This window comes from Mycteria americana, chromosome 1 (genome assembly GCF_035582795.1).
Source record: "Mycteria americana isolate JAX WOST 10 ecotype Jacksonville Zoo and Gardens chromosome 1, USCA_MyAme_1.0, whole genome shotgun sequence".
NCBI classification, from domain to species: domain Eukaryota; kingdom Metazoa; phylum Chordata; class Aves; order Ciconiiformes; family Ciconiidae; genus Mycteria; species Mycteria americana.
Genome location: NC_134365.1, coordinates 25528754 through 25545180, shown reverse-complemented (window position 1 = coordinate 25545180; position 16427 = coordinate 25528754). Strand labels below are relative to the sequence as shown.

The following is a 16427-nucleotide window of genomic DNA, read 5'->3' as shown; positions in this document are numbered from 1 at the left end:
TTGGTTTACTAAGTTGTATGCGCACAATTTGCAAACACACGTGAAACTGCTTAGAAGCTACTGCATCAGAAATAGTGTTCCTAACTCAGCCTATCTCAAAGCATCCACAAGTTTATGACTCCTCTTAAAAAAAAAGAAATAAAATTCTCCTGCATTAAATGCCATCCTCTCTTTAAAACTGTATTAGTTTAGTCTATTCTGATCTTTCTCACTCTTCTGCACTGATTGCACAAATTTATTTACTTGCTATTAAAAAAAATCAAATTATTTCAATGTTTTATTGGGCTTAAAATTATTAGGCTTAAAATGAGCAAGCAACTTACAAGCATTTTGGTACAGTCTTACAATTTTGATAGTACCCCGAGTTCTATTTTTTTTTACTTACTCATATGAATGGCTGTAGTGAATAAATATTCCCTGACACCTGCCTTAAACACACAAATGCACATACTGTCCAAGGATGGGTTCACTCCATTGACAAAACAATCTAGTTTCTCACTCTGAATCCTTCACCTGTATTGAAAGAAAAGGTTAGAGGCTACCTATCTTCTTCTGACGTTATTATGCAATTCTGTCCATTTTCCAGGCTCTCCAGCAGTATAGATTGAAATAGATTTGCATCACTGACCATCTGTATTGCTCAGAGCTTCACCATCTCATACCTCTTTACTCACTCTCTCAGTCTACATATCACTCCAGCTATTCTAATCAGTATGCGTTTATCTTATTAGCACTGAGGCAGTGTGATTCTGATCACTGATATGAAGAAGCTGTTCCACTCTAACCACATCACTATTAAAAATAAAATGGGCCAACTTCTTTTTTCCCCCCAAAGAGTGGCTTATGATAGCTGTGCCAGTTGCTCTGTAGCCTCACTAAAGTCAGAGTGAGAAAAAGGTAAGAGCTATCTGCACAGTTGTGCAGTGCAGGGGGGTAATATTTTTTTTGCCCTTTTATTTTTAACCACACAATCAGGATAGCTGTTTTCCTGTTGGAACTAATTGTTTTTCCACTGTAGGAAAAAAAATACAAATTGCATCAAATTAGGAAAATAAATTATCTTTCACACTGAGAACACATATGCTATGTTTCAATCCAGAGCAAATTTCTGCAGCCAAGGCATAAATCCATCCTCAAATACAAAAACAAATCAGATATTTAAGTCTTATGCCTGTAAGACTTAAACAGCAGAAACAGAAAAGTAGAAATTCAGTGTACTGTATTCAATAGGACACACCAAGCTAGCCCTAAGGAATCAGATCAATTCTGAAAGCTCAATATTAATAAAAAATAAAACCTCTACTGTTAATAGAAGCCATAGGAACATCTTTGCTCCCTTATCACAAGGTTTAGGAGTTTCATTTTACATGACATAGCTACCAAACTGAGCCAAGGCAGAAATGTAGATCTGTAGGGTTTGGGGTGTTGGGTTTGTTGGTTTGGTTTGGTTTAGGGGGTAGGGAGCGGGTGGTGTTCATTTTTAAAGAAAGTAAATGGCAATTTACAATTTTTACCACAACAAACAGGTAAAGATGTTTCTGAAAAAGTAGCAGTATTAAGTGGCTTGCATTCAGTATTTTACACTCAACATGTAACCTCTTTAAAACAGATTAGATTATAACATGCTATGGAGCACTCATTCTACTCCCCTCCTATCAGTATCTATAGCTTTTTTCCCTGCCTCTCTCATGCGCATACACACTCACTCTCTCTCTTATCTTTTACATATAACCACACATATGCACATTTTTCACAGCCCATAGGGAATTTGGCAGAACCACAGCGTGCAGGGAAGCACCACCAGCAGCAGGACCACCGCCCCCCACCTCGGTCGCACAGCACGGTCACGGTCTCCATTCAGGCGTACATGAGTCGATAGTTTCCCCTTTTCCAGTATAAGAATACATTCAGAGTTACAACACACAACCTTATAAGACCAAAGAGATACTGATCAATTTATTGAATCCCAGAACAGGTAAAAGACACTATGGAGGATATAGATATTTCAGTTCTGGGTCTGCTCCCTCTGTGACCATGAATCTCACGTAAAGGGGGGCTCACTACAACGATCACAGATCAACCAGCGAGAATTATATCTAATGCCTGTCTGGAGAGACATCATACAGCAGTGGGTTGGTCTCACAGCCTAATTCCTTAAAGGCCCCTGTGTCCCTCTTGGCTGCCTCCATAGTCACCCCAGCACTTTGGGGCACCTCCAGCCTCCCACCTTGGCCCCTGGCAGATGCTGGGAAGCAGCATAGGAAATTACACATGGGGTTCCATGCTTCCAAGGATTTACAGCTTTGTTATTGCTAATCTAAATTTCTATAAACATGTCAAAGTAATTGAGGCTATTAGAAACATTTCAAGTTTATAAATTAAGGAGTGCCCAATTAGGCAGGAACACCCAAACAGGTGCCTGGATAAAACTTAACCCCTGATTACCCCCTTTAAAAAACTGCTTAGGAAAAAAAAAAAAAAAAAATCATTAATCGGGCTAGATTTTTTATTTTGCAAGGAAGATAAATCTTTAAACTTTCAATTTTTGTTCTGTCAAATGTAATTTTCAGATTGCTATTTCTTCAAGAACCTAGAAAAATCACAGTCCATTTGGTGGCCCATACACTGTGGGTGGCCCATACACTGTGGGTGGCCCATACACAAGTGGGCCACAAGTGGTGGCCCACTTGATGGCAAACAGTTGCCACACATACACACACTACTAATCAACACAGAGAGGATACTACCCAAAGGCCCTCTCCAAGCATTAAAGACCTCACTCAGCTGTACAAGCAGCAGACTATTGCAAAGCCAACTATTAAACCAAAATACAGTATTGTCAGCATATTTCATAACCAGGTTCTATTGAAGTAATACATTAAAAAAAAAAAAATTGAAGAGAGTATTTGATATTAAAATGGAAATACTATTCCTATTCTACCTGTCATTCCGCCCCCATTAATCCCTACCTCAGCACTAGAAAGTATAAGCACAGCAACCTCTTGCAAATCAGTTCAGGTCTATCTGCGGGATTAGATTCAGTGGATGGCTCAGGGTGTCACAATATTTTCCAAGGGCACTTCATTTGCTGTCTGAAGATACTCTTGAAACTGATTTCTCAATCATTAATTATGCATTCTATTTCTTATAATCAGTTCTTTTAATTAGTATCCCAGGCAGCTTTGCTGAGGATCCCACACTTTTAGTAATTAGGGGCAGTTTGTTGCCCCTAATTAACTTCAGACATAGCAAGACTATTACTTTGTTACTTCAGGTGTTTTTATGTTTGCATTGTATATTCTGTCCTGCTTTACTGGCTCAGAAAGGAGACTGCCCTGTTGTGCTATTTATCTCATTTAGGTTCCATCTCTCTTTCTTGACTCTGTGTTAGTTGCTGTATTTTAAATCTCTTTGACTCTCTCTGAAGTCACGTCTACACTGGCAAGCAGTGTAACACCAGAAAAAGTGCATCTGTACAGTGAAGCAGTTCATGCTGAGGACCTAACACCTACCCTACATGCATTTCAGGAGGCTTTACCTCAGTCTTGTTGCACGGACTTAACGTGCTCCTAGAACGTAACTTCTGGTTTAGCTTTGCCCACACACAGTCACATTCAAGCAGTCCAAACCAGAACTCTGCGAGTGGGACGAAGAGGGTGACTTTAAAGCACGCTCCTTATCTGAACTAAAATGGTGATGCCGATGATGATGCTGTCACTGATTAAGCGTGTTATCTTTGGGGATGGCCTTGCTTTTTAAAAGTCTCAGTTATCTCAGCAGATCATACTTCTGCAGCTACTGGACAGTAGCCATGACCACTGCACATCAGCCCAACACCATCAGGCATGGATTAGTAAAATACAGCAGTCGGGCTGAGAAATAGATTTTTATAATAAGGGAAGAACTCTGCCAGCCTGTACAGCCTCCTTCCCTTGTGTGCTGCTCTGTGTAATTAAGTGCACTTGTAACAGATACAGCTTGTAATACAGCAGAGGGTTAGCTATGGAGGCTTTAGCCAGTTTACTGATTTTATCATATATCTGTGACCTCTTGAAGCCCATTCCAGACTGAGTTCTGACTAACAACTGTAGTTAGCAAAATAATGTTGTTAATAATCTATTAGAGATAAATATCCAGAACACATAAACCAGCTAGCGGTTTAGTGAAAAATCTGAATAATTTTGTTGCCATTTTAAAGAAACGGCAACAAAAAAAGAACTTCTCATTCTTACGTGATGCTTTTCATCTACAGACACCAAGTTGTATTAAAGTAGCAGAAAGACTGCTGCAATCCAGTTGCTCTAACACATGAATGAAGAGTGAAGCCCCCATAATCCAAGGGGAAACGGTTACTGACCTGCTACACCACTTAGATACACACAAGTCTATGGGGGTGGGTGGGATCTGCCCAAGGGTACTGAGGAAGCTGGCAGAAGTGCTCACCAAGCCACTTTCAATCCTTTACCAGCAGCCCTGGCTAACTGGGGAGGTCCCAGTTGACTGGAGGTTAGCGAATGTGATGCCCATCTACAGGAAGGGCTGGAAGGAGGATCTGGGGAACTACAGGCCTGTCAGCCTGACCTCGGTGCCAGGGAAGGTTATGGAGCAGATCATCCTGAGCGCCATCACATGGCACGTACGGGACAACCAGGGGATCAGGCCCAGTCAGCATGGGTTTAGGAAAGGCAGGTCCTGTTTGACCAACCTGATCTCCTTCTGTGACAAGGCAACCCACCTAGTGTATGAGGGAAAGGCTGTGGATGATGTCTACCTAGACTTCAGTAAAGCCTTTGACACCATTTCTCACAGCATCCTCCTGGAGAAACTGACTGCTCATGGCTTGGACGGGTGTACTCTTTGCTGGGTAAAGAACTGGCTGGATGGCTGGTCCCAGAGAGTGGTGGTGAATGGAGTTAAATCCAGTTGGCAGCTGGTCACAAGTGGTGTTCCCCAGAGCTCAGTATCGAGGCCAGTTCTGTTTAATATCTTTATCAATGATCTGGACGAAGGGATTGAGTGCACCCTCAGTGCACCCCAGTAAGTTTGCAGATGACACCAAGTTGCGTGGGAGTGTTGATCTGCTTGAGGGTAGGAAGGCTCTGCAGAGGGACCTGGACAGGCTGGATCGATGGGCCAAGGCCAATTGTATGAGGTTCAACAAGGCCAAGTGCCAGGTCCTGCACTTGGGCCACAACAACCCCATGCAACGCTACAGGCTTGGGGAAGAGTGGCTGGAAAGCTGCCTGGCAGAGAAGGACCTGGGGGTGTTTGTTGACAGCCGCCTGAATATGAGCCAGCAGTGTGCCCAGGCGGCCAAGAAAGCCAATGGCATCCTGGCTTGTATCAAAAATAGCATGGCCAGCAGGACCAGGGAAGTGATCGTGCCCCTGTACTCAGCACTGGTGAGGCCGCACTTCGAACACTGTGTTCAGTTTTGGGCCCCCCACTACAAGAGAGACATTGAGGTGCTGGAGCGTGTCCAGAGAAGGGCAACGAAGCTGGTGAAGGGTCTGGAGCAGAAGTCTTATGAGGAGCGGCTGAGGGAACTGGGGTTGTGTAGCCTGGAGAAAAGGAGGCTGAGGGGAGACCTTATCGCTCTCTACAACTGCCTGAAAGGAGGTTGTAGAGAGGTGGGGGTCGGTCTCTTCTCCCAGGTAACAAGTGATAGGATGAGAGGAAATGGTCTCAAGTCGCGCCAGGGGAAGTTTATATTGGATATTAGGAAAAATTTCTTCACCAAAAGGGTTATCAAGCATTGGAACAGACTGCCCAGGGAAGTGGTTGAGTCACCATCCCTGGAGGTATTTAAAAGACTTGTGAATGTGGTGCTTAGGGACATGGTTTAGTGGTGGACTTGGCAGTGCTAGGTTAACAATTGGACTTGATGATCTTAAGAGTCTTTTCCAACGTAAATGATTCTATGATTCTAACTTTGAGGAAAAGCCAAGCAAGGACCACCAATAATACCCAGCCCTGTTCACAGTGTACCACTGTCCTTCCTTGCAATTTAGAAAGTAAAGAAGTCTTGAAAAGCAAGTACTACTCCTAAAATTCCCCACCCCAGCCTATGGGAGGTGGGGGCAAAGAAGGGACAAACGAACCTTCATCTCGCTGTAACAGCAGTCCCATAAAGTACTAACCATCTTACAGACAGGGTGCCCGGGTGAGAGCTGCGCACAAAAATACTCACATACATTGATACTAGTGGGTGACTGATCTGTAGATCAAGCAGATCACCTTTAAATTACACAGTTAAGAATGACATTCTTAATTTATTTCCTTTTCAGCAACGCACGAGCAAAATACATCTATATATCCACAGGCTGCCAGATCTCATAACTATCAGATTACCTTTATAGGATGTTTATTTTTTTATGTTCCAAGTGGTAAAACAGAAGGCTTATATACACAAAACATAGCTAGTCATTTTCTAACATTTATTACAATGGAAAAAGGCCTGGAAGCATTAAGTAAGGATACCTAAAAACTTGGATGACAGAGAAAGACAACTTTAAAAGTTGGCCTTAAAAATCTCAAGTGATGTTTTTAGAGTAATTGAATTTGGGAGCCAAAGCATTCTGAAAAGAACCCAAAACCATATAAACAAGATTGGTAGAATTTGTGTCACAGAATATTTAAGCTAAAAATCTTCTAATTACTTCATAACCACGTACTAGCACGCTCAGAACCTCTGCCGTTTGTAGCATATATGTGGTCACGAGAATGATATTGCATTTGGTGTTAAGTCACCACAAGCTGAATTGAAGTGTCTATTCAGGCAAATACTCCAACTCTCTAAGTTGAAGATTACTAGAAACAAAAATTTCTAATGGAGTTTGTTAACTTCCATCTCCAAATAATATTGTTATTTGTTGCGCTTCAATCCCCACTGGTAAGAGACTGAAAAACCTTCTGCCTTTTAATGACACTGTAGGAAGGAAGAGCGAGCCAGAGGGGAACTGATGGCTAAGATGATTTAATATCAGATCTATACCAAACAACCACATCTTCTTTATTTTCACTTTTCTTTGCTTATGCTCCATCCATAAGGAGATCAAAATAAAAAAAAAAAACTTGGTCAATATTAATATTTTAACACTAATGCATATTTGATGTATTAAACAGTTGGAATGGTGAAACATTCGTAGAACACTTTTGAACGAGAAACAAACGCCAGTACCTTACTACAAGGCCTCAGAATACATAATTTAGAAATAAATGAAGGAACGTATGAGCAATAAGCACAAACTGGGGATGCTCCCCAGCAAAAGCCAGCAAGATAAATATACAACCCACACTGCCTGGGTGGATTTTTTTTTTTCCCCAAAAAAAAAGAAAACTCATTAATTCACTGTAAGAAAAACCTAAACACATAAAATAACTGCAACCTTCTGCAGAAAAAAATCTGGGACCATGAAAACACTGTTTTCCCCAATGTAGTATATCCTACCACTCTGATTTCCATGGACTCCAACTTCTGAGCACCAAGTTTCTCACCAACTTTTTGCCCTTGCTATTCTGTATTACACTGACATGGATATTGAGACTATTCACTTTTTCCCAGTTTAATCCTTACCTCTTTTTCCTAGCCCAATATCTTTCTTGCAAACTCTTATACCCAAGATATTCCTCCTTCATTTCTGTTTCATACTGAAAAGCATAACTCTCACAATCAGTGGATTTCTCTGCTACAAATTCATTCCTCTTAACTTTGTCATTGTCCTTGATGGACAGTTTCTCTACTCCGAAATTAATTCAGTTCCACGTACTTTCTCAATACCTTCAACTCAGTCCATGAAACTCTCCATCACTGATTTCCATTTCTCCCCTAATCTTTGCAGATGTACATCAGCTCTTTGGAGATCTCATTTATATACACTAGCTGAGCGTTTGTCCTTTCTTCCACATCTTTGTCTGTGGCCCAAACAAGTCTACTCAAAGTACCATCCTAAGGATTTTTTGTCTGTGTCTATACTATCACTCAAGAGTATCCCTCCAGCACTTTCATTAAACAGACGCTGCCAGCCTCTATTTCCAAAACCCCACAGCCAAGACAATTGAACATAAATGAATAATTAATGCATGAGAGAAAAATGGAAACAAAGCTGGAGAAAAATTCTTGTACAATCACCTTCTCTTCTAATTTTTCTTCACCAGGTCATGTAGTTAAAGAAGTACTTACTGTATATCTGTTCATTCTTCGCAATGCTGTTAATGAATGCTCTTCCCCTTCCTGACAGGAAAAACACTCAAGAACATTCTTAAACTTATGCATACAAGTAATCACGCTTGAAGAGAAGCATATGCTTTATCTCCTCGCTGCAAAATAAATAAGAACCAGAAATAAATTCTTTTGGGCAAGTACCGTCAACTTCTAGAGAATTTTAAACAAAAAAGGAAAAGCCTTCAACACTTATGGCTGTGAAAATAACCTTCAAAACGCAAACCTAAGCTGATGCAGCCTGGTACCCACATACAAACACTCTGCCTCTCCTGCTGCTCAGAGTTTCCCCCACACAGCAACAAACTGGAAACTGCCTTTTCACAGCTGCTATTCTGAAACCTGTGGGAATCAGCTGCGACACACAAGAACTGGGCTGCTTTCAATTTGGTGCCAGCACTTCTAGGCAGAAGCGGGCACTGGAGATAGGCACTAGGCAAAGGGAACAGGAGTTCAGCAGATGCTGTTCCTCTCCCTGCCTCCCCTCCTGAACAGCAATAGCTAGAAACCAAGGAGAAGTTTGAGTACCAGATCTGTACATGCCACAGCCATCAGCAGGCAGCAAGAGGAGTAAGTTGGCAAGAAATATAGGAGGCATCTTTGCAGCCACTGCGCCAAAAAAAACTATATGAAAAGAGACTTAACGATTTAAAAGTTTAAAAACCTCAGAGGCTGGCACCCAGTTCAGATAGCGTAACATACTAACTGGGGCACAGTACAACTAAATATAGGACCAGAGTCAAGGCAGAAAGACTAGCACCCCAACACACATCCCTCAATCAGCAGAGGGGAGCCAAGCACTTTCCTAGAAGAAGATGCATCATCCCATCTTCCCCTATGGCCACCTCTCGGGTTGATAAATGGGAAGCAAGTTTTGTCCCCGAGCTATTAGCTTTCCAGTTCTAGCAAGCATACGAATAAAAGGGAAGCAGCAGGAGAGAGGGATGTGTTAAGCTAGTAAAGTAGGAGACATCTACAAACAAAAAAGAAACAAGGATAACAGGAAAGTAGAACACAAATACAGAGGTATATTAAAAAGGCAAAAGATATATACCGAAAGCAACTTCAGGATGATATTCACCAATATTAAAAAGAAATGGTACAAAGCCAGAAAGAGAAAAACCAAGTCTAATAAGCAGCATGCAAAAACGGAGAGGTGATTGATTAGTAGTGTCCCCAAACATGAACCGGTGACAAACAGTGTGCATGGGGGAAGAAGGGGGGAAGTGGTAAATATGCTTTTATAGAAATACATCATTCAGTGATTAAGTCAACTAGCAACCAACAATAGCTCTGGCAATATTCTACAGTTAAAGACAGTACATGGTAATGAATATTTTGATATACTGCCCCTCTCCAGATACAGGGAAAGGAATACGGTTCAGAGGGGAAAAGAGCATTTTCACCAGCTTTGTTCTTCCACGGCATCAACGAGTATGTTTCTCAGATAATGTCAGAGAAAGTTATAAGGACAAGATGAGCTGATTTGGTATTTCTGCTTCTCTGTCACCAATTACCAACGGTTCAGATGATACACAAAATATAATGCGAGAATAACAACTCCTTGCAAAGGGTGAGAAATGCAAGGCGGTCCAGCCAGCCAATTCCCCCGTACTGTTCCTGCAGAGATGGCAGCAGTCAACTGATTCTTCAAACACCCTTCCTGTCAGCTCCCCTGTAGAAAAAACTAATAAGTCGTCTTCCTCAAGCACTTTAAATGGGGTATTTGCCTACAGAGTTAACACACTTGTCAAACTGCATGGGTGACAGAAAAAGACAACCAACCTGAGGTCACTCATTCAGAAAAAAAAAAATTAAAATTGTCCCCTCAAATAATAATAATTTTTAAAAAAATCAAATTTCAAAGGCAAGTATGGGTAAAATAGGCAGGGAAAACAAAACAAGCAAGCAAAAGAAGAGACTGATGAATTTTTCAGGACAGTAAAACTAGGTTTGCAGACTGTCCCTACATGTCCACTTCATTACACAGCTGTTTACCAAAGCCTGGTTTTCCCAGCACATTGCCTAGCTGTCGGCCAAGCCACACCAATCAAAGCTGAGCTGGCAGGGCAGCTGAACAGTTTAATCTTAAAACAAAACTCTGATGGATTGTCATTTCTGAAGTGGCATTGGTAACTAGAAGGCTCTGCTTCTCTCATCACCCTTCAGTATTTCTTCAGCCATGGTTGACTCAATTGCCCATCCTGAGCAACTTTCCTACTGCAGGCAAGAACAACTTCTTCCCCAAAGAGCAAGTTCTGACTGCGGTAAAAAGATCTGTTTGCCAATAATCTTGCCTTAATAAGTATAGACCTGTGTCGGCCACCATCTTAACAGGCTTTGACAGGGTTTACCAAAATACTCTATCCTAACTTGACTGAAACAAAATACACATGGCTTAGAGCATCATGACAAGGTGTTATCAAGGTGTTTGGGGGGGGGGGGGGGAAGGAAGAGGCAAATAAACTTGATTTAAAATGACTTTGAAACACTTCGCAAAAAAATTAAAATTTGTAAAGGAAACATTGAAGGGAGAAATGGAAGACGTCTTCCTATAAAGCCCTTCAGCAGAATTTTGACCAGATGGCCAAGTTTTATAGCTAAGCTCTTCCTCTGAAGTGTGCCTAGAGTTTCTGGCAACAATAGTGTTCCATGTACTCTCCTTGCTACCTTAGCAGTGGGGAAAACAGCATCTTATGAAGGAGGCTCAGAAGCCAAGAGGCAATTTTTCTTTCCCAAAACATGCTCAGCCAACCAATAAGTAGATACACATCACCTGCTCAAAAGCAAGGAAAAGTGAGGCTTGGGGCAGGAGAAATAAAGACATTGAGAATAAAACTGTGATCCAGAGAATGAAGTCCATCCCTGTAACCAACATTTTCCTGATAAAGTTATTTAGTGGACATGTATCATTACAAACCTCTCCTTTAGAGGTAAAGTCTAAGAAACAGGAAAGAACAAACGCATGGAGTCCAGATGAAAATAACTTACTGAATAGTACCACTCCTACTTTTGAGTATTAACTAGAAGTCAATGTTTTTGATATACTCATGATTGAGCAGGTGGAGAGAAGAAATGGAAGGAAAACAGGTCATCATGTAAGTAAACTCATTTAGTTATGATTACTAAACAGCCAGCTCAATTACTTCTGCTATTTATCACCTATGAAAGCAAGACTTGAATTATCAGCGTTAATGTACTAAGCCTTTCATGCATTAGGAAATCTTGTTTAGCATAGGAATGTTACTTCCCTCCCAGTCTTGGGTTTCTACTGTGTGACCACTTCATTACTAGAGTAAATTTTAAAACATTGAGGAAGAAAAACACTGGAAAAACACCTTTTTGTTAGTTAATTGTAGCACTTCACTGTCCTTTCCTTCCCCAGGAACTTTAACTCTGATTCATCTCCTAGATACAGAACTCGCCTTTGGCACGCACTCCCCGAGTAAAACCAAGTACGTACATACATGTGTACAACTGGTCGGTGTAAACCGCAGTTACCAGGGTCATCATCTAACCACTGACTCTGCATACGTTCACATACGCCACTGTCCCTTGACGGAAGACAGCCACACTGGGAATGCATTTCTTTTCACCACCTAAATCCCATTTTGAGGACAAATTCAAATCTGCTGGTTTGAGATTCAGTTTGGCTGGGGTGGGAGACAAGAAGGAAGAGGAATGGGATGAGCTAACTATTCTCTTCTTCTCTTTTGCTGGACTAGAAAGGAAGAGGAGTGGAGAGGCAGAAAAAGATTCTGAAATACGTTCCAGAGGACTCATTAAAAAAAGGGGAAACTACAAAAGAGTGACAAGGTCTCTTTAAACCAGGGATAGACAAACCTTGCTTGATAAAGGCATGTCATGTAATGCATTAATATTTCTCTAAAAGTTTGGAAAATAGTTGACCAAATGTCCATAAATATCTATTGAAAATATGTTACTAAGAACATATTGGTTCTGCTCTGTAGAACTAACTCCATCTTCATCAGGATCTGCTACCCCACCTTAAAAAATCATGCCATGCTTCAGTTCCACATCTCCAATATTAGCTTATTCTTCCTTCTCCACCACAAATCTACCAGTAACCAAAGTAAGACAGGATGTAATAGTAGGTCACCAGCTAACTCTGAACAGTCAAAAAAAAAAAAAAAGGGGTATTTCTACCACATATCCTGCAAATTAAAAAAAGAGATGCAGCCAGATTATAAAAGTATGTGTTTCAGCAAAGTCTGGGCTAAATTACATTGAATTTGGCATTAAAAACAAGTTAGCAGAGTTGATGGACTCTGGTGAATTATGATAGTTCTTTTTTTCTCTTAAAGTTTGATTTCTTTTTCTTTTTTTAATTAATCTTATCTATCACAATAGAGCTGAGCTAATTTTACTTAGCGAGAAGAAAGAAGGATGAGAATGGACAACAGAGGAGTGAAACACTGCCTGCATTTAAAATTCTTCATGTTAATTAGTATAACCCAGTCCATTAAGTATGATGGTTTCAAGATACTGTATAGTATATTTTAATCTGATACTGAAGCAAGAACATAAGAAGCCAGCCATATTGTAAACCATCTCCTTACTGATATTACAATGCAATTGAGGATATTTGATATGTGAATTCCATCTCATTCCCTTACTGGATAATATGTTCCACATTAAAAAAGAAGCAAACTGCATTCTGCAATATTTGCTCAGCAATATGCCAAATGAACTGGCAGAAAGAACAAATTACTTCTGCTCTCAAGCAGGGTGGATACTATTCTTAGGTTATCAGAAAGACTGCTGGTGCAAAAGCATTACAAAGAGTGCATGCCCAGAGACAGGTAGACTGGGCTGGGAGCTGGAACCACAGAGCATCGTAGGTTCTGGTTCGAAACCATACCTTGGAACACTTATCCACTGATGATGGACAGGGCATGCGGTAGTTAACAGCTCCAGTTAAGTAACACGGGTACCAGTTAAGTAACACAGGTAGGGAATTTCAGTCTGGCTCGCAACGGACAGCCAGCCACATAACAGAAGTCAGATGTGAAGCAAAAGAGCAAGAGATTATGGGGCAGTCCACATCTGTATCGTATCTTGGCAGTGAGAGAATTTATTCAGGAAATAAGACAGACTTTTACCCTATGGAATATGAGTCCAGCTATCGCACATCCAAAAGTGTCCTACTACAGGACACAGCGTAAGACAGGTGGTTGCACTCTCACTCCTAAGGCTGGCACAGGGCCACCGTGCAGCACAGAGTGCAAAAATTAGAGCACAGAAGAGGGCTCCTTCGTACAGCTCTTAGCGATCTGAACTCTCAAAACTCAGGACCAGTTCTGCCACCCTATATTCAGTAATTCATTGGGTAATATATCAAATGGTCAAATAAGAGAAAGGATGTTTATCTGCATTTCATTACTTCTAGAGAGAAGTGCAACTCCTAGAAAGAATTACTTTTTTGTGTTATGTCTTATTTAAAAACACTAGTTCCTGACCAGCAAAAGACAAATCATCCTTGTTCTACTGCTAAATTCCTAAACATGACAAAAATATCTTTCTACATGTAGTAGTTAAACCAAAAGTCAGAGTTCACTTAAAAACAGCAATTAGCAAGATTAACATTTTAGGTATCAAGTCAATTCTGTCAATCAATCTGTTCATTGCTCATGTTAAATCCACAATTGTTGTATTTCTGTATTTGCTGCACATCAGTAATCTCTTTTCATACATCTTATTAACGAAAATAATTAATACTGGAGCTATTTTTAAAACGCAGTTCCTATACTTAGTGACTCAGATCAGTGAGAACTTCTAAACGTTCAGTACCTTCTGCAGTTGATGGCCACAAGTTGTAACTTGGAAGCTGATTAGGAAAATCTCATCAAGAAGAGGGCAATGCAGCACTGGAGCAGGTCACACGGATGGGTTGCGGGATCTCATCTCTGGAGGCTTTTGAGCCTCCTGCTTGAACCTAGACTAATATCAACACTACATCAGGTCAGCTTTGGCTTTGTCCAGCGGGAGGACACACTTAGATGACCTCCAGCCGTCCCTTCAAAATATCATTTCTATGATGACTCTGTTTTGGGGGTGGGGAGTCCTCAGTGGGATGGTGAAAATTCTCATTTTGCCAGATTTTCTTTGACTTCCTGCTTACAAGAGGTCTTTATACAGGCTTCACAGTTTAAATACCTAACACTTAATAAAAACAAAATGTTCTTCCAGAAAAAATCTTATTATTACTGCCACGTTAACTTGTCAGAGAATTCACTAAGCACAAATTACCTATAACAGACATAATTCAGACACCCCAAAGCATTTAGTATTGGATTTTACAAACCCTTGGTACTTCCATATCTCTAAGACCATAAAAAGCCAAGTGGAACTGAATTCATTCCCTCTGGAAAGTGACGTGGAGGGGGGTTTTTTGTTTCTTTTCTGTTTTGATTTGGGTTTGTTTGTTTGTTTTACAGAACTGAAAGTATAAAAACAAAATTACAAATTTTTTAGAGCAAACATTTCAAGAGCTGAGCTTTTAAGTGGTTATCTGGAAATGCAGTACCGTGTTTGAAAACTTTAAGTGTTCTGCCTATTCAATAGCTCAAAAGTAGCAGAGAGTAAGTACCGTTACAGCATAAACACCTACCGCATACCTGCCAGTTCTCAAGAGCCCGTCTCTGAAGATGCAGAGGATAATTTTGGTCAACCTTCACTAGAAGGCCATTCTCATCACAAACACGCACGTTAATTGTTTCTCTGTGCAGAGAGACCACGCTTAATAATTAATGAAACAAAATAGTTTTCTCGGTCACCTCTGTATTAGGGCTGAATTTGCTCGAGTCGGGCACAGATGGTCAGAACACGATTCGCAGGAGGCACCTCTGGGAGGCTGAACTCCATCCATCACACAACGCGGAGAAGCAGAAACACCTCTTCCACTGCAAACCGGCCCTACCGCCCTTACGCCCGCACCCTGCGCTCCCATTTCCTTCGCACGGCGACTTTAAGCGCAGCTCGAAAAACTTGAAAGACTTTACCCCTGGTGACTGATGGATGTCTAGGTAAACGTGCTGTTTCGGGGAAGCCGCGCCGAAACCGAGCTTTGCAACGCCCAGCTCTCACACCCACCGCCTGCGCTCGCCGTGCCGCTGGGGGCCGGCGCCGGCTCCCCCCGCCGCCGCCCGGCTCAACCTGTTGCGGGCCGGAGCGCGGCGGCGGCGGCGGCGGCGGCAGCGCGGCACTTGCCGGCGGGCGGGCACGGGATGGCCCGGCCGGGGGCGAGCGCCGACGGCGGGGGCCGGGGGCGGCGGGGCAGGCGGGAGCGGGGAGGCGGGGGCTCACCTTCTGCTGCCGGCGGGCCATGTCCGTGGGCTGCTTGGCGTTGAAGGGGTGCGCGATGCACCTCGCGATGAAGACGTAGAGCTGCAGCCGGAGCCGCTTCTCCCGCTCCTCTCGCTGCAGGCGCTCCTGCTCCTCCCGGCCCTCGCTCAGCACCGAGGGGCTGGGGCTGGCCGCCCGCGCCGCGCCGGCCTCCCTGCCCCGCGGGTCCCGGGGCGGCGGCGGCAGCGAGCGCGGCGAGCCGCCGCCCGCCGCCACCAGCACGTCCCGCCGCTCCTCTTCCAGCACCTCATCGGACTCCTCCTCGCTGGAGGACGGGTCCAGCATCGCGCTCGGCGGGCGCGCCCCGCGGCCGGGCGCGGAGCGAGGCGGGCAGCGGCGCGCACCTTTCCGGACACGTCGAGTTTACACACAGACTGTTTCCGACCGGCGGCGGCGGCCGGGCGGGAGCGGAGGGGCGGGGAGGGGAGGCGGGGTTTGGGAAGGGGGTCGAGCCTGGGTTGCCGTGGGAATTGCTCTGAGCGGCTCCCGGCGGAGGCGGGGCCGGGGCCGGGGCCGGGCTAACGCCTCCGCCCGCCCCGGCGGGGGCAGCGGCCCGCAGGTGGCTGGGCCGGGCGGGGCCGCGCCGCACCTGCCCTGGCTCGGCGGGGCTCGGCTGGGCTCGGCTGGGCTGGGCTCGGCTCGGCTCCCAGCGACGAGGGCAGCTGCTGGCCGGGAAAGCCCCTGGCCCCCGCTCAGCAGCGCTGCGCCGCTCGCACCCTGCCGGTGCTGGCAGCGGCTGGCCCGGCTGCGCCCTGCCCCGCGTCCCGGGGCCAGCGTGCGAAGCGCGCCCGGCGCTCGCCAGCCGGCTCAGGCACACGGGCAGACGCCGTGCTGGGAGGGG

The 16427-nt window shown here is 43.7% G+C and overlaps 1 protein-coding gene across 9 annotated transcripts in view; it reads right to left on the bottom strand.

Moving 5' to 3' along the window:
• The window catches only part of CADPS2 (calcium dependent secretion activator 2), a 321285-nt gene extending 305414 nt beyond the window's left edge, over positions 1-15871 (bottom strand). For 8 of the 9 annotated variants that reach the window (XM_075491545.1, XM_075491547.1, XM_075491553.1 and 5 more), the window contains exon 1: positions 15548-15871. In XM_075491545.1, the coding sequence (XP_075347660.1) occupies positions 15548-15871 (324 nt within the window). The remainder of the gene's footprint in view (positions 1-15547) is intronic. The other variant, XM_075491552.1, reaches the window with a different exon arrangement.
• Positions 15872-16427: the final 556 nt, after the last annotated feature.